The sequence below is a fragment of the Triticum dicoccoides genome, chromosome 5B, assembly GCF_002162155.2.
Source record: "Triticum dicoccoides isolate Atlit2015 ecotype Zavitan chromosome 5B, WEW_v2.0, whole genome shotgun sequence".
NCBI classification, from domain to species: domain Eukaryota; kingdom Viridiplantae; phylum Streptophyta; class Magnoliopsida; order Poales; family Poaceae; genus Triticum; species Triticum dicoccoides.
In genome coordinates, this window is record NC_041389.1 from 667,404,330 (window position 1) to 667,423,462 (window position 19,133).

Consider the following 19,133-nt stretch of genomic DNA (forward strand, 5'->3'; position numbering starts at 1 on the left):
TACATGGGCCTGCCCAGCAATTCAGCCTTTTTATTTCTAGATGCGACCTTTTACAGTGTATGATCTTTTATTTTTTGCCATTTTATTTTCCACTACTTTACATTTGTCCCAAATATCATACACTGGTCCCACCCGTCAGAAATTTCAAATGTGCTCAAATTATTTTGATAAGTGGGTCGCATGAGTCATGTTTTCATTGCACACATTTTCAAATCACATACATAATTACTATTTCATATGAAACAGAAATTGTAATTCTGAAACATACATGAAATTCACAGAGAGACGATACATTAAATCACATACATAATTACTATTTCATTCACAAATAGAGAGAAGATACATTAAATTCCCAGATAACCCCGCTATTATTACTTAACTTGCTACATAAGAATGTCGTGGAGCTTCTTTGAACATCGTTCGTCTTGAATTTACTCAAAATATCTGCCAACAAGAAAACAAAACAGCAAGGATAGGGTGAATAACAACTACAACAACAACAGGTGATGGGGTGCTATTTAGGAGTAAGATCAAGTCTGCAAAGAAACATGCATGAAAATTAAGAAGAGCTAGAGCAAGTCTACATGAAAATTAAGAAGTGTTGTTTAGTATGGATGCCCAAACAGTTTTTGTACACGTCATGCCAAGTCAGCCAACACGTAGCATGCATATGGGCCATAAAAATGATCAAATGAGGAAGAGATGAAGCCAAACAGTGGTTCCTCCTTCCAATGGTCACATTTAGATAGTAGCGACCTACTACAGTTCATGTTACAACAACACTAGTTCATGTGAGAAACACACAGGGTCCAAAGTACAAACCAAAAACAATCTGACTTGGGTAAACCAGGACATGATGAAACAAAATTATTCATTTTGGGTTAAAAGAGGAATATGGTGTCCACCCTCATCATCATCAGGATTAAAACAACACATTTATAGTTAGAGTGCTGGATGAGACAAATATCAATTGAAAAGAAGACAAGGTAGCATCAAATCAGGTTATAGTTTGTGGGAATCAATGCACACAGCATGTACGACAAGGTAGCATCAAATCAGATGATGATTGCATACATACAAATCATGTGCTGGCAGAAAAAAATCCAAGCAGGAGCTCATCTCCCCTCTCTGTTTGGTAACTAACAACCTAAATAAAATAAAATAAAAATGTGACTTGTTCATACAAATCCCTCTAAAATTCCTTGGGACAAGTGCATCACATATTCGTCAACTTAGCAGCAGAAGTAGTGAGCACAGGAACATGGGGAGGGAGATGGAGGAGCTACCTGCCGCGGTCGCAATGGAAGCAGAGGAGCAGACCCCTCCTGCCCCTCCCCCGTGAGCAAGATAGGGCTGCCGGTTGGGCACGCCCCTACTCATCTGCCTCCTTGATCAGTAGACCCCCTTCCCCTACTGCTGCTTGGTGCACCACATCACTAGTCACCTCCTCATGCAAGTACACAATAAATAGACAAACGGTCAGTGAGGTACATTCAATCATCCGGTAGCAAAACAAGCTTACTAGCTAGCTAGTACACTAGAATGTGACCATCCAACATGCACACATGCATCATGCAAGAACATATATGAACATTTTTCTGTAAGAGGGACATCAAGACCTTGTTTTGGAAGGACAAAAGAGCTCTTGAAGAGTTCTAGTCATCAGGTGCTTCATCACCATCAGGCTCATTTGCTGCTACTCATCCTCCTACTCCATCCACATGAACAAGAGAAAGTTAGTTGTTTGCATGGCATTCACTTAATAAAACAATGGGTCAAGCTGAAACTATGTAATACAAATAAGAGTCCTAGGTTATGTATGTATAGAGCAGAGCAGCGGCGAGGGTAAAATTCAATCAAGTTATGTTATTAATAACCTTGGAAGATGCAGATCCTCAATATTATGACAAAACACCTCCAGGGTGGACTTGTCTGCAATTTGACATAAACGGGTACATATATTGGCCCAGAAAACACTGCTCATCCAAGATGAGAGCAGAAAATATCTAAGCAAACTAGCAACAATGCACTGTACACGTGTTTGCAGATTAATAAAAAAAGTATCACAACCAATCATCCATTCCAGTGCAGTGCACTCTTAATCACCCCTAGTATAATTAGCTAAACTGTGCACACAGTTGTGTTTATATTATGAGCAACCGTTGGTTCCAACTCAAGCACAAATGTACGCAGAACTGGAGGCCTGCCTTAAGAATCCCAACATTTTAACTACAGCACCATTCGCCTCAAAACAGAAAAAGCACATGAAACCCACCACCACATAGCAATTTTGACATCTTTAGGCAGCAACCAAATTACAGACCGGTTAATTTTTAGACCAGCAAGCAAATTTTCTTCATCCAAATTCATGACATAGAGCAGAGTTGTGTAACAGCTAGCTAACCAGTGGAACTCATGTAGTATTTTTTCTGTTCAGTCAGTTAACAATGGCAGAGTAATTTCAGGCAATCTCTTAACACTTATCTAATACCAGTTAACATATGCATGCAACTGTAAACATGACCACACAGAGCTACTAGACAGGCATGGACAGGCAGGCAGCGCTAGTTGGGGTTGATCCACCACACCTCACCACCTTGGGGTGCAGTCGTTGCCGACGTCGTTGATGGGGAGGCAGGCAGCGCCAGTTGGCATGGTCATCGATGAAGAGGTAGGCGGCCGCCGTTGGCATCGATAGTAGTCAGGAGGCAACCTGGCATGAAATGTCACAAAACATTAACTTGTTCTGTGTTGATTCAGTTCAGAACAGTCACAAAAGGAGACCCCTAATTAGTATATAGAGAGTTTAACTAATTACTACTACTAAAAGTTCCAACAGATTCACTAATTAGTATTCTGAACAAGTGTGCTTTTAGAACCAGAATAATAACGCAACTAAAGCAACTGTCACACAATGCTTGCTGAAGTACAATTTGACGGCTCTGTTTTAGACACTTGCAGAGCAATGGCAGGCACTGCTGCACTAATGTCGAAATCCAGTGTGCTACTTACGTGATGACCTTGCCGCGGTCGGAGACGGCGAAGCTGTTGCGCGTGAAGAACGAGAGGATCTCCCCGGCCACCAGGCTCGGCGCCGTCGGCTGCCCTTCCTCCCCGACGGACGTCTTCTGCACAATCTGTTCAGAGCAGATGGCAACAGGTGTCAGTTACCACACCATCATCATCATCCAAGAACTGAACCAAACAATACATCCATCTATCCAGGAGAAACACATGGACCTTTTCTGATAAAATAGCATGAGTAGCCAGCACACCTGACCCTAATCACCAGTAAAAGATAACAACAGAGGCCATGGATGGAAGCAAGTCTGGGGGAGGAAGGGGAGGAACCTTGGACTTGATGGAGCGCTTGATGAGTGACCAGAGCCCCGACACAGAGAGAATGAAGAGCCCCAGGGAGGTGTTGTAGCTGGCCTGCGAGTACCCCGCCCCTGCCCCCGCCCCAACGGCGGCGTCGAGGAGCACCGCGGCGCTGTCGAGCGACGCGCGGGCCGGGGCCAGCCACACCCCTCTTCTCTGGCCGGCCCCCGCCCGGCGGTGCCCGAAGCAGGCGGCCGCCGCCGGCCGCATGGCGCGGGGAGGGAAAGGGAGGAGGACGCGGCTGGTGGAGGCGCAGGCTTCCATTTCGTCAAGCGGATAAGACCGGGGCGGTGACGCAAACGAACTGCAGCAGCGGCAGGAGCTCCTGAAGAGGCCATCCATGGCGAGGCTGTTGTAGATGTACCTGAGAGAGAGGGAAGATGCCTGAGGGAGAGAGAGACAGAGGAAAGGGGAAGGACGGGACGGGATGGTAACAAATGTATGTTGGGCGCCGTCGAATCCCGCCTTAGGTCGCCGGAGGTGGCGGTGGGAAGTTGGATCTGGGAGTCAAGTTGATGGAGAGAGAGACAGAGGAAAGGGGAGAGGATCTGGGGTGGGGAGGGGAGGTGTGGCGAAGGTGGGTGGCGGTGAGGGAACGGGTGGGTGCCGACGAAGGGACAGGTGGGTGGCGGCTGGGGAGGGGTGGGTGGCAGCGAGAGGAGGGGAGGGGAGAGTGCTAGGGTTCGTTGCCAGTGCAGGGGAGAGAGCGAGACGAGAGAGAGGGGACGAGAGGTGAGCAAGAGACGTTGGATCGAGGGACTGAAGGAGAGTGTGGACGGCTCAGATCTACTACAGTGGGGGTGATCCGTGGGCTGCTTCCTGATTGGTTCAAAACATGAGGCATTTATTAAAATTATCTCTTAGTGCTAAAAATAGGGGGTTTCATGAAGCAGCTACCAAAATTATTTTGCAAAATGGCATCACTAAAATTTTCAATTAATTAAGACCATATTTTATGAAAGATCACCAATTTGTATGCATTTCCGATCCTACTAGCTATTTTTGGTCATTTAAACAAATTTTCGTTGATTCGGCTGAAACTGGGTCAAATTTGTACTGCAGCTGTCTCATACTTTCCTCTTTAGTTTTTTCAAAAATAGTTTCTAAGTACATATGTATCTATTTAAGCAGGGATACTCCAAATTTTTTGCAAGATTCGACCCTTAGCTACGAATGGTCATGCCCGCCGTTTTTGACCGCATTCTGAAATGGGCGTGAAAAATTTAAAAAAAATCAAAAAAATTGAAAACCTTCGCATCGTGTCATTATATGTGACCAAGTTGCCATAAAAAATAATAAACTTGTAATACGGTAATTATTTTTAAAAAGTGTTCTCAGAAATGAGCTATCATGTGTGGAGATCAATGGCTTTCAAGCCAAATGATGAATCTTATGGCCACATTCATGGCATAGATTGTTCAAATGATCTCATATCATGCATAAGTGTGCATATTGGAATGGCAAACAATGTTTCCTAAGGGGTTTTTCATTTTCTTTGAACGAAAAAACCATTTTCCATTTTTTGAGTGCCCAAAAGGAGGGTTTTTTGTGAAGAACCTACCAAATAATTGTTGCAAAATTGGACCAAATCATTTTTCTAAAATACTAGGCCATATTTAATGCACAATTGACCAAATGGTTGGGTGTCAAAAGTTTTGATCCACATCTCGTGAAAAAGACAAATTTCCGCCGATTCAGTTGAAAGCGGGTCAAATTTGAACTGTAGCTACCTTGTAGTTTGCTCTTTATTTTTTCCAAAAATCATTTCTAGGTACATAAGTATCTATTTAATCAGAGAAACATCAAAAAAATCCAAGATTCAACCACTAGCTAGGAACGGTCGTTCCCGCCGTTTTGAACGCATTTTCAAACGGGCATAAAAAATTCAAAAACAAATCAGAAAATTGGAAAACCTTCGCATTGTGTCATTATATGTGGCCAAGTTCTCAGGAAAAATAATAAACTTGTAATACGGCAATTATTTTAAAAAAGTGTTCTCAGAAACGAGCTATCACGTGTGGAGATCAATGGCTTTCAAGCCAAATGATCAATCTTATGGCCACATTCATGGCATAGTTTGTTCAAATGATCTCATATTGTGCACAAGGGTGCATATTGGAATGGCAAACAATATTTCCTAAGGAAGTTTTCATTTTTTTGGACAAAAAAACCATTTTCCATTTTTCAATTGCCCAAAAGGAGGTTTTTTGTGAAGAACCTACCAAATAATTGTTGCAAAATTGGACCAAATCATTTTTCTAAAAAACTAGGCCATATTTAATGCACAATTGACCAAATGGTTGGGTGTAAAAAGTTTTGATCCACCTCTGGTGAAAAAGACAAATTTCCGCCGATTTAGTTGGAAGCGGGTCAATTTTGAACTGCAGCTGCGTCATAGTTTGCTCTTTATTTTTTCCAAAAATCATTTCTAGGTACATAAGTATCTATTTAATCAGAGAAACATCAAAAGTTTTCCAAGATTCAACCACTAGCTAGGAACGGTCAAGCCCGCCGTTTTGACCGCATTTTGAAACGGGCATAAAAAATTCAAAAAAATCAAAAAAATGGAAAACCTTCGCATTATGTCATTATATGTGACCAAGTTTCCAGGAAAAATAATAAACTTGTAATACGGATTTTTTTTAAAAGTGTTCTCAGAAATGAGCTATCATGCGTGAAGATTCATGGCTTTCAAGCCAAATGATCAATCTTATGGCCACATTCATGGCATAGTTTGTTCAAATGATCTCATATTGTGCACAAGGGTGCATCTTGGAATTCCAAACAATGTTGCCTAAGGGATTTTTCATTTTCTTTGCATGGAAAATTCATTTTCCATTTTCTGAGTGCTTGAAATGAGTTTTTTTGTGAAGGACCTACCATATATTTGTTGCAAAATTGGACCAAATCAATTTTCTAAAATACTAGGCCATATTTAATGCACAATTGAAAAAATGGTTGGATGTCAAAAGTTTTGATCCACCTATGGTGAAAAAGACAAATTCCGGCCGATTCAGCAGGAAGCGGGTCAAATTTGAACTGCAACTGCCTCATAGTTTGCTATTTATTTTTTCCAAAAATCATTTCTAGTCACATAAGTACCTATTTAATCATAAATACATGGTTTGGTGGCGGTACATCGAGGTTTGGATACTGGCCGAGGGCCCCAACTCTAAAGCGCGTAAACTCGCATGCCCGCCGCGTGGTCACCGCGTGATCGTGGCATTGCCATGTGTTCTGTGCGACCTAGGCATGTCTAGTGGGTTGGGCACTCCCCAGGTATGTGCTAGGAAGAAAACCACAACATAAGATTCTCACGAGGAGACTGATCGATGCTCAAACATGAATAAGCAGCCAAGTGTTTGATTAGCGATACGGAAAATGCACATGGCTAATGGGCGTGAGTTTTGGCTGAGGATGATCAGTTACTAAGAAGACCGTCTTCACACATTTTCAGCTCAAAAGGAGGAGCCTAGGTGGTACTTGCTTTGCAAAAGTACCACACTGGACATAAATACGAATGTTGAAGCCGGGCTCAAAATAATGAATGGATTGAGCTGGCATTTGGTGGAGGATGGTTATTTGGGCATAGGAAAGCACTGTAGAAAATGGATACCATTTGGACATGTCAAAGTGGTACTTCCTTCACAAAGTGTTTTTCTGAACAGAATAGGGAAATGAATATTTTCGAATTATTTTTGAACTAGGCAAGGAATATTTTTTACATATTTGACGAAGATATGACCCAAAGAATTTATGAGATTTTTTTGGGAATTTTGGGAATGACAGAAATATAGGTTGCTTCACAACCTAGGGCAAAAACTGCCACATGGACATGACACATAGGCAAAACTGATGAGGTGGCACCTAGTCATAGCAACCCACCATAATTTACAAGGTTATGACCATCTATATTGGTCATGATCAGCTAGAAATAAGGCAACGGACCAGTGCTATCTGTTTATGACCATTTCGTGTAAGGAAATTATGACTTTTCTGACCAAAATGGTCGTTATAGTTTAGGGTTTGGAGCCCCCCAAACAGCTTTTGACCAATTGGTCTGAAATGGTCATAGATCCATGACCAATTCTTCCAGGGTCACTGACAGAAGGTCACTAGTTGACATATTTCTTGTAGTGTTAGGATAAAAGTAGAAATTTTGCACGAAAGTATTGGTGAGTAAGAGATACTGTTCAATCTGGTCGTGGAGGAAGTCGGTGAGGCCTGCATTATCAACCAATGAATAAAAATCATCATATATCCCGGCTGCTCTCAAGAAATCATCACAAGGCCATTCACACGGCCAAACTTCCGTGACACGAGGGAGATTATACTTGGGCTTTTCATTCTCCTTAGCTTGTTTATCCTTAGAGCCTTGGCTAGAAGAGCTCCTCAAGAAAAATCACTTCATCTTTTTCTGAAAATTTCTAAAAATTTAAGTAACTCAAAATAAAACTGAACAAAACTCAACAATATTGATGCAACTACTCCCACAAGTGCCTAGAGACTATATCATGCATTAGAATTACTTGGGACCATATAATTTTGACATGCAAGCTCAAGAACAGGGTCACCTATGCAGCAAAAATTTGCAATGAATAAAGGACTAGAACAAAAAATAATTGGACCATTGGAGGAGTCACATACCAAAGAACAATCCCCCAAAGCAGTTTCGTGAATGGAGGTTTGGGCAAGGAGATCGAAAATGGCAGCAAAATGAGCTAGAACTCGTGCTTAAGCTGGATGGTGGTTTTTTTGGGAGGAAGATGAAGTGTGTGGGAGCAGGAATAAGTGGAGGGGGCCCACCATGGGCCCACGAGGCAGGGGCGCGCCCTGGACCCTCGTGGCCAGGTGCTTGCCCCCCTGCTATGTTTTTAGTGCCAGATATTCTCAAATATTCCACAAAAAATCATACTAAATTTGCAGGGCATTTGGAGAACTTTTATATTCGGGGTATTTTTTATTGCACGGATAATTAAGAAACAGACATAAAACGCTATTTTTGCTTTATTTAATCTAAATAACAAAAAGTAAAAGGAGGGTACAGAAGGTTGTGCCTTCTAACTTCATCCATCTCATTCTCATCAAAAGGAATCCACTAACAAGGTTAATCAAGTCTTGTTAACAAACTCATTCTGAATAACATGAAACCGGAGAAATTTCGAATAACACTAGGTTACCTCAACGGGGATATGCACATCCCCAATAATAAGAATATCATATTTCTTCTTGACAGTAGGGAGAGGAAATTCAAATCCTCCAATAATAATAGTTGGAATTTTTCCAATAGAATTGATGCTATGAACTTGAGGTTGTTTCCTCGGAAAGTGTACGGTATGCTCATTACCATTAATATGAAAAGTGACATTGCCTTTGTTGCAACAATAACTGCTTCTCCAGTATTCAAAAAGGGTCTATCAAGGATAATCGACATACTATCGTCCTCGGGAATATTAAGAATAACAAAGTCCGTTAAAGTAGTGACGTTTGCAACCACAACAGGCACATCCTCACAAATACCGACAGGTATAGCAGTTGATTTATCAGCCATTTGCAAAGATATTTCAGTAGGTGTCAACTTAATCAATTCAAGTCGATGATATAAAGAGAGAGGCATAACACTAACACCGGCTCCAAGATCACATAAAGCAGTTTTAACATAGTTTCTTTTAATGGAGCATGGTATAGTTGGTACTCCTGGGTCTCCAAGTTTCTTAGGTATTCCACCCTTAAAAGTATAATTAGCAAGCATGGTGGAAATTTCAGCTTCCGGTATCTTTCTTTTATTTGTAATAATATCCTTCATATATTTAACATAAGGATTCACTTTAAGCATATCAGTTAAGCGCATACGTAAGAAGATAGGTCTAATCATTTTAGCAAAGCACTCAAAATCTTCATCATCCTTTTTCTTAGATGGCTTAGGAGGAAAAGGCATGGGTTTCTGAACCCATGGTTCTCTTTATTTACCGTGCTTCCTAGCAACAAAGTCTCTCTTATCATAACGTTGATTCTTTGATTGTGGGTTATCAAGATGAACAACAGGTTCAATCTCTACATCATTATTATTGCTAGGTTAAGCATCAACATGAAAATTATCATTAACATTATCACTAGGTTCATGTTCATCACTAGATTGAGTTTCAGCATCAGAAATAGAAATATCATTGGGATTCTCAGGTGTGTCTACAATAGGTTCACTAGAAGCATGCAAAGCCTTATCATTTTTCTTTTTCTTCTTTTTAGAAGGACTAGGTGCATCTACATTATTTCTCTGAGAATCTTGCTCAATTCTCTTAGGGTGGCCTTCAGGATACAAAGGTTCCTGAGTCATTTTACCCGTTCTAGTAGCCACTCTAACAGCAAAATCATGTTTATTATTTAATTCATCAAGCAAATCATGATGAACCACAAGTATAGGGGTCTATCGTAGTCCTTTCGATAAGTAAGAGTGTCGAACCCAATGAGGAGCAGAAGGTAGTGACAAGCGGTTTTCAGTAAGGTATTCTCTGCAAGCACTGAAATTGTAGGTAACAGCTAGTTTTGTGATAAGATAATTTGTAACGGTTAGCAAGCAATGAAAAGTAAATAAAGTGCAGCAAGGTGGCCCAATCCTTTTTGTAGCAAAGGAAAAGCCTGGACAAATTCTTATTATGAGAAAAGCGCTCCCGAGGACACATGGGAATTATCGTTAAGCTAGTTTTCATCTCGCTCATATGATTCATGTTCGTTACTTTGATAATTTGATATGTGGGTGCACCGGTGCTTGGGTCCTGTCCTTTCTTGGACAAGCATCCCACTTATGATTAACCCCTATTGCAAGCATCCACAACTACAAAAGAAGTATTAAGGTAAACCTAACCACAACATCAGACATATGGATCCAAATCAGCCCCTTACGAAGCAACGCATAAACTAGGGTTTAAGCTTCTGTCACTCTACCAACCCATCATCTACTTATTACTTCCCAATGCCTTCCTCTAGGCCCAAATAATGGTGAAGTGTCATGTAGTCGACGTTCACATAACACCACTAGAGGAGAGACAACATACATCTCATCAAAATATCGAACGAATACCAAATTCACATGACTACTAATAGCAAGACTTCACCCATGTCCTCAGGAACAAACATAACTACTCACAAAGCATATTCATGTTCATGATCATAGGAGTATTTGTTGGGGAACGTTGCAGAAAATAAAAAAATTCTACGCTTTCACCAAGATCAATCTATGAGTTCATCTAGCAACAAGAGAAAGGAGTGCATCTACATACCCTGGTAGATCGTGAGCGGAAGCATTCAAGAGAACGGGGTTGAGGGAGTCGTACTCGTCGTGATCCAAATCACCGATGATCCTAGTGCTGAACGGACAGCACCTCCGCGTTCAACACACGTACGGTTGAGGAAGACGTCTCCTCCTTCTTGATCCAACAAGGGGAAGGAGAGGTTGATGGAGATCCAGCAGCACGACAGCGTGGTGGTGGATGCAGCAGCGATCTCGGCAGAGCTTCGCCAAGCTTCTACAAGAGGGAGAGGTGTGGCAAGGGGAGAGGGAGGCGCCAAGAGCATGGGTGCGGCTGCCCTCACTCCCCCCTCTTTATATAGGCCCCCTTGGGGGGGGCGGCCCTAGGAGATGGGATCTCCAAGGGGGGGCGGCGGCCAAGGGGGTGGCTTGCCCCCCAAGGCAAGTGGAGGCGCCCCCACCCCTAGGGTTTCCAACCCTAGGCGCAGGGGGGGCCAAGGGGGAGGGGGCGCACCAGCCCACCAGGGGCTGGTTCCCCTCCCACTTCAGCCCATGGGGCCCTCCGGGATAGGTGGCCCCACACGGTGGACCCCCGGGACCCTTTCGGTGGTCCCGGTACAATACCGGTGACCCCCGAAACTTTCCCGATGGCCGAAACTGCACTTCCTATATATATATATCTTCACCTCCGGACCATTCCAGAACTCCTTGTGACGTCTGGGATCTCATCCGGGACTCCGAACAACTTTAGGGTTACTGCACACTCATATTTCTACAACCCTAGCATCACCGAACCTTAAGTGTGTAGACCCTACGGGTTCGGGAGACATGCAGACATGACCGAGATGCCTCTCCGGTCAATAACCAACATCGGGATCTGGATACCCATGTTGGCTCCCACATGATCCTCGATGATCTCATCGGATGAACCACGATGTCGAGGATTCAATCAACCCCGTATACAATTCCCTTTGTCAATCGGTACGTTACTTGCCCGAGACTCGATCGTCGGTATCCCAATACCTCGTTCAATCTCGTTACCGGCAAGTCACTTTACTCGTACCATAATGCATGATCTAAGTTCATGATAATTAAGTTCATGATAATTAAGTTCATCTAATCAAACTATTCAATGAACTCCCACTCAGACAGACATCCCTCTAGTCATCTAAGTGAAACATGATCCGAGTCAACTAGGCCGTGTCCGATCATCACGTGAGACGGACTAGTCGACATCGGTGAACATCTCCATGTTGATCGTATCTTCTATATGACTCATGCTCGACCTTTTGGTCCTCCGTGTTCCGAGGCCATGTATGTACACGCTAGGCTCGTCAAGTCAACCTAAGTGTATTGCGTGTGTAAATCTGGCTTACACCCGTTGTATTCGAACATTAGGATCTATCACACCCGATCATCACGTGGTGCTTCGAAACAACGAACCTTCGCAACGGTGCACACTTAGGGGGAACACTTTCTTGAAATTATTGTGAGGGATCATCTTATTTAAGCTACCGTCGTTCTAAGCAAATAAGATGTAAAACATGATAAACATCACATGCAATCAAATAGTGACATGATATGGCCAATATCATATAGCTCCTTTGATCTCCATCTTCGGGGCCCCATGATCATCTTCGTCACCGGCATGACACCATGATCTCCATCATCATGATCTCCATCATCGTGTCTCCATGAAGTTGCTAGCCAACTATTACTTCTACTACTATGGCTAACAGTTTAGCAATAAAGTAAAGTAATTACATGGCGTTTAATCATTGACACGTAGGTCATACAATAATTAAGACAACTCCTATGGCTCCTGCCGGTTGTCATACTCATCAACATGCAAGTCGTGATTCCTATTACAAGAGCATGATCTCATACATCACATATATATAATTCATCACAACTTTTGGCCATATCACATCACAAGGCATATGCTGCAAAAACAAGTTAGACGTCCTCTAATTGTTGTTGCATGTTTTTACGTGGCTGCAATAGGGTTCTAGCAAGAATGTTTTCTTACCTACGTGAAAGCCACAACGTGATATGCCAACTTCTATTTACCCTTCATAAGGACCCTTTTCATCGAATCCGCTCCAACTAAAGTGCGAGAGACAGACACCCGCTAGCCACCTTATGCAACTAGTGCATGTCAGTCGGTGGAACCTGTCTCACGTAAGTGTACGTGTACGGTCGGTCTGGGCCGCTTCATCCCACGATGTCGCCGAAGCAAAATAAGACTAGTAGTGGCAAGAAAGTTGACAACATCTATGCCCACAAAAAAATGTGTTCTACTCGTGCAAAGAGAACTACGCATAGACCTAGCTCTGATACCACTGTTGGGGAACGTTGCAGAAAATAATAAAAATTCTACGCTTTCACCAAGATCAATCTATGAGTTCATCTAGCAACGAGAGAAAGGAGTGCATCTACATACCCTTGTAGATCGCGAGTGGAAGTGTTCAAGAGAACGGGGTTGAGGGAGTCGTACTCGTCGTGATCCAAATCACCGATGATCCTAGTGCTGAACGGACAGCACCTCCGTGTTCAACACATGTACGGTTGAGGAAGACGTCTCCTCCTTCTTGATCCAGCAAGGGTAAGGAGAGGTTGATGGAGATCCAGCAGCACGACGGCGTGGTGGTGGATGCAGCAGCGATCTCGGCAGAGCTTCACCAAGCTTCTACGAGAGGGAGAGGTGTAGCAAGGGGAGAGGGAGGCGCCAAGAGCATGGGTGCGGCTGCCCTCCCTCCCCCCTCTTTATATAGGCCCCCTGGGGGGCGGCTCTAGGAGATGGGATCTCCAAGGGGGGGCGGTGGCCAAGGGGGTGGCTTGCCCCCCAAGGCAAGTGGAGGCGCCCCCCACCCCTAGGGTTTCCAACACTAGGCGCAGGGGGGCAAGGGGGGGCGCACCAGCCCACCAGAGGCTGGTTCCCCTCCCACTTCAGCCCATGGGGCCCTCCAGGATAGGTGGCCCCACCCGGTGGACCCCCGGGACCCTTCCGGTGGTCCCGGTACAATATCGGTGACCCCCGAAACTTTCCCGATGGCCGAAACTGCACTTCCTATATATATATCTTCACCTCCGGACCATTCCGGAACTCCTTGTGACGTCTGGGATCTCATCCGGGACTCCGAACAACTTTCGGGTTACTGCATACTCATATTTCTACAACCCTAGCATCACCGAACCTTAAGTGTGTAGATCCTACGGGTTCGGGAGACATGCAGACATGACCGAGATGCCTCTCCGGTCAATAACCAACAGCGGGATCTGGATACCCATGTTGGCTCCCACATGATCCTCGATGATCTCATCGGATGAACCACGATGTCGAGGATTCAATCAACCCCGTATACAATTCCCTTTGTCAATCGGTACGTTACTTGCCCGAGACTCGATCGTCGGTATCCCAATACCTCGTTCAATCTCGTTACCGGCAAGTCACTTTTACTCGTACCATAATGCATGATCCCGTGACCAGACACTTGGTCACATTGAGCTCATTATGATGATGCATTACCGAGTGGGCCCAGAGATACCTCTCCGTCATACGGACTGACAAATCCTAGTCTCGATTCGTGCCAACCCAACAGACACTTTCAGAGATACCCGTAGTGCACCTTTATAGTTACCCAGTTACGTTGTGACGTTTGGCACACCCAAAGCACTCCTACGATATCCGGGAGTTGCACAATCTCATGGTCTAAGGAAATGATACTTGACATTTGGAAAAGCTCTAGCGAAATGAACTACACGATCTTTGTGCTATGCTTAGGATTGGGTCTTGTCCATCACATCATTCTCCTAATGATGTGATCCCGTTATCAATGACATCCAATGCCCATAGTCAGGAAACCATGACTATCTGTTGATCAACGAGCTAGTCAACTAGAGGCTTACTAGGGACATGTTGTGGTCTATGTATTCACACATGTATTACGATTTCCGGATAACACAATTATAGCATGAATAACAGACAATTATCATGAACAAAGAAATATAATAATAAACATTTTATTATTGCCTCTAGGGCATATTTACAACAGTATTAATATGCATTAAGGATCTGAACAAATTATCTTCCACCGGATAAACCAACTAGCATCAACTACAAGGAGTAATCAACACTACTAGCAACCCACAGGTACCAATCTGAGGTTTAGGTACAAAGACTGGATACAAGAGATGAACTAGGGTTTGACAGGAGATGGTGCTGGTGAAGATGTTGATGGAGATTGACCCCCTCACGATGAGAGGATCGTTGGTGATGACGATGGTGATGAAGTTTCCCCGGCAGAACAGCTCCGCCGGAGCCCTAGATTGGTTCTGCCAAGGTTCCGCCTCGTGGCGGCGGAGTTTCGTCCCGTAAGCTTGCTTATGATTTTTTCCAGGGTAAAAGACTTCATATAGCAGAAGATGGGCACCGGAGGGCCACCAGGGGGCCCACGAGGCAGGGGCGCGCCCAGTAGGGGTGGGCGCGCCCCCCACCCTCGTGGCCCGGGTGTGGGCCCCTTCTGGTACTTCTTTCGCTGAATAATTCTTATTAATTTCAAAAATGACTTTTGTGGAGTTTCAGGACTTTTGGAGCTGTGCAGAATAGGTTTCCAATATTTGCTCATTTTCCAACCCAGAATCCCAACTGCCGGCATTCTCCCTCTTCATGATAAACCTTGTAAAATAAGAGAGAATGGCCATAAGTATTGTGACATAACGTGTAATAACAGTCCATAATGCAATAAATATCGATATAAAAGCATGATACAAAATGGACGTATCAACTCCCCCAAGCTTAGACCTCGCTTGTCCTCAAGCGGAAGCCGATATCGAAAAATATGTCCACATGTTTAGAGATAGAGGTGTCGATAAAAATAAAATACGGACATGAGGGCATCATGATCATTCTTATAACATCAACATATGTAGATTTTGTCAGATGATTTCTTATGCTCAAGTAACAATCTATTCACAATTTCAAGTATGGTTCAGAAACTTCATTGGGAACTAACAAACTATAATCTCAGTCATTGAAGCAATTGCAATTTATCATAACATCGGAAAGAGTCAATAATAGAGCTTTTCAGCAAGTCCACATACTCAACCATCATATAGTCTTCTACATTTGCTAACACTCACGCAATACTTATGATTATGGAGTTTTAGTCGGACACAGAGAAAGATAGGGGCTTATAGTGTTGCCTCCCAACGTTTTACCTCAAGGGTAATGTCAACAATAATAGTTCATGCTAACTTACATCCAATTGGATATATATATATATATATATATATATATATATATATATATATATATATATATATATATATATATATATCAGGATCTTTCCAACACGAGGTGCTTGCCAAAGGATAAAATGAAAAAGCAAAAGGTGAAGATCACCTTGACTCTTGCATAATGTAAAGATATAAAGTAAAAGATAGGCCCTTCGCAGAGGGAAGCAGAGGTTGTCATGTGCTTTTAGGGTTGGATGCACAAAATCTTAATGCAAAAGAACGTCACTTTATATTGCCACTTGTGATATAACCTTTATTATGCAGTCCATCGCTTTTATTACTTCCACGATCGTATAAAGCTTATTTTCTCCGCACTAAGAAGTCATACATATTTAGAGAGCAATTTTTATTGCTTGCAACATGACAACTTACTTGAAGGATCTTACTCAATCCATAGGTAGGTATGGTGGACTCTCATGGCAAAATTGGGTTTAAGGATATTTGGAAGCACAAGTAGTATCTCTACTTGGTGCAAGGAACTTTGGCTAGCATGAGGGAGAAAGGCAAGCTCGACATGTTGGACGATCCATGCATGACAATATACTTTAACTGGGATGTGAGAAAACATAACCCATTACGTTGTCTTCCTTGTCCAACATCAACTCTTTAGTATGTCATACTTTAATGAGTGCTCACAATCATAAAAGATGTCCAAGATAGTATATTTATATGTGAGAACCTCTCTTTCTTTATTACTTCCTATTAATTGCAACAATGACCAAAACTATGTTTGCCAACTCTCAACAACTTTTATGCCTCATACTCTTTATGTGTGAAGTCATTACTATCCATAAGATCAATATGAACTCTATTATTCTTTTTATTCTTTTATGCACTTAAGATCATGGCAAGATAGCAAAGCCCTTGACTCAACACTAATCTTTATTATAGATAGCTCATGGACTCGATTACATAGAGGGATCACAAAGCAAAACTCAAAACTAATTCATACCAAGACTTCATTCTACTAGATCAAGATATTACCAAAAGGATCGAACTAAGAAAAAGGTAAAGATAGGAGTGTGATGGTGATATGATACCAGGGAAACTCCCCCAAGCTTGGAAGTTGCCAAGGGGAGTGGCCATACCTATGTGATTATGTCCTCGGAGGTGGTGAAGAAGGAGTTGTTGATGATGTAGGCTTGTCGTCCGTCTTCCAAGGCATAGGCTCACCATCATAGAAGGATGATCGAGTCTCCGGGATCCTCAAATCTACAGCCAAACTCATCCTTTTGAATCTATATTCATACTCACAGTTCTGGTTTTGCAGGTCATAGATCTGGGCTTGGAGGTGCTCGATTTTCTCATGAAGCTTGAAGATGGTCTCCCCAATGTTCTTGGCATCCAGCTTGTGGTTGTTGGTGAACTCCACGATCATCATCTGGTTGGCGTTAAGTCCGTGCTCCACCATCCCCTGGCACTTGAAAACTTGTTGTTCCATCGCTTCGAGCTTTGTCTCCACGCTTCCGGTACTCCTTGGTCCCTCCACATCGCGGATGTGCAGCACCCCCTCACGCATCTCAATGGTTTGAGGGTGATGTAGCACCTCCGCGAGATAGGGGTTGATAACCCTATCGAAAAACTTGTCCTCGGGAGTGCTTGGAGACGTCATGGTGCTCTAGATCTGTCAAAAAAATAGCTCAAAACGAAAACAGAAGATTTTTGCGTGATACGGTGGTCAAAACCTTCGGGAGATTATATAATGAATTTTTACTGACCAAAAGAAGTATTGTGCAAGAAAACAGAGTCCGGAGAGCACACGAGGTGCCCACGAGGCAGGGGTGCACCCAGTAGGGGTGGGCGCGCCCTCCACCCTCATGGAGGCCTCGTGTCCTTCCCGGACTACTTCTTATTTTCCTATTTTCTTAAATATTCCAAAACGGAGAAAAAATGCTATTAGAACTATTTTGAAGTCGGTTTACTTACCGTACCACATACCTATTCCTTTTCAGAGTCTAAAATGTTCTGAAAAGTGTCCCTTATGTATTCCTCCGGGGTTACGGTTTCAATAATATTAGTTTCAACATTTATAGGGTTAACTGAGATATAAGGTTTGATTCTTTGACCGTCCACCACCTTCGGATTTGTGCCTTCGAAGTTGTTGATTTTTATGGCACCGGAATGATAGACCTCCTCGATAACGTAAGGGCCTTCCCATTTAGAGAGGAGTTTTCCTGCAAAAAACATTAAACGAGAGTTGAATAGCAACACATAATCACCTACGTTAAACTCACGCTTTTGTATCCTTTTGTCATGCCATCTTTTAACTTTTTCTTTAAACAGCTTGGCATTCTCGTAGGCCTGGGTTCTCCATTCACCAAGTGAGCTAATGTCAAATAACCTCTTCTCACTAGCAAGTTTGAAATCATAGTTGAGCTCTTTAATGGCCCAATATGCCTTATGTTAAAGTTCGAGAGGTAAGTGACATGCTTTTCCATAAACCATCTTATACGGAGACATACCCATAGGATTTTTATACGCAGTTCTATAGGCCCATAATGCATCATCAAGTTTCTTGGACCAATTCTTTCTAGATCTATTTACAGTCTTTTGCAAAATTAATTTGAGCTCTCTATTACTCAATTCTACTTGACCACTAGATTGTGGGTGATAAGGAGATGCAATTCTATGATCAACATCATACTTAGCAAGCATTTTACAAAAAGCACCATGAATAAAATGTGAACCACCATCACTCATTAAGTATCTAGGGACTCCAAACCTCGGAAAAGTAACTTCTTTAAGCATCTTAATAGAGGTGTTATGATCAGCACTACTAGGTGGAATAGCTTCTACCCACTTAGTAACGTAATCAATAGCAACTAAAATATGTGTATACTCATTAGAGGCAGGAAACGGTCCCATATAATCAAAGCCCCAAACATCAAATGGTTCAATAACAAGAGAATAATTCATAGGCATTTCTTGAAGTCTACTAATATTACCAATTCTTTGACATTCATCACAAGACAAGACAAACTTACGGGCATCTTTGAAGAGAGTAGGCCAATAAAAACCGGATTGCAATACCTTATGTGCAGTTCTATCTCCAGCGTGGTGTCCTCCATATGGTTCGGAGTGACACTTGCATAGGATATGTTCCTGTTCATGCTCAGGTACACAACATCTAATAACACCATCTACTCCTTCTTTATAAAGGTGTGGGTCATCCCAGAAGTAATGTCTTAAATCATAAAAGAACTTTTTC

General features: G+C 42.8%; 1 protein-coding gene across 5 annotated transcripts; it reads right to left on the reverse strand.

Annotated features, from left to right (window-relative positions):
• Positions 1-205: 205 nt before the first annotated feature.
• Positions 206-4,034, reverse strand: LOC119312469 (protein COFACTOR ASSEMBLY OF COMPLEX C SUBUNIT B CCB1, chloroplastic-like). 5 transcript variants are annotated; one of them, XM_037588196.1, is made up of 7 exons: positions 3,352-4,034; positions 3,013-3,137; positions 2,597-2,713; positions 1,878-1,932; positions 1,287-1,708; positions 1,079-1,147; positions 206-444 (listed from the first exon to the last, which is right to left on the reverse strand). In XM_037588196.1, the coding sequence occupies exons 1-4, from the start codon at positions 3,721-3,723 to the stop codon at positions 1,902-1,904; spliced, it is 645 nt and encodes a 214-aa protein (XP_037444093.1). In that variant the 5' UTR covers positions 3,724-4,034; the 3' UTR covers positions 206-444; positions 1,079-1,147; positions 1,287-1,708; positions 1,878-1,901. The 5 variants fall into 5 exon arrangements, with proteins under 5 accessions (XP_037444093.1, XP_037444092.1, XP_037444096.1 ...); XM_037588195.1 differs by lacking the exon at positions 1,079-1,147; XM_037588199.1 differs by lacking the exon at positions 1,079-1,147 and having other exon boundaries at positions 2,589-2,713.
• Positions 4,035-19,133: the final 15,099 nt, after the last annotated feature.

What these genes read in the sequence shown, in the direction of transcription:
- LOC119312469 (XM_037588195.1), bottom strand. Translation starts at nt 3,723, where the DNA reads ATGGATGGCCTCTTCAGGAGCTCCTGCCGCTGCTGCAGTTCGTTTGCG. An exon ending in AGCGCTCCATCAAGTCCAAG is followed by an intron (nt 3,138 to 3,351) that starts GTTCCTCCCCTT and finishes TGCTCTGAACAG; the next exon opens with ATTGTGCAGAAGACGTCCGT. An exon ending in GGCAACGACTGCACCCCAAG is followed by an intron (nt 1,933 to 2,596) that starts GTGGTGAGGTGT and finishes GTCAAATTGCAG; the next exon opens with ACAAGTCCACCCTGGAGGTG.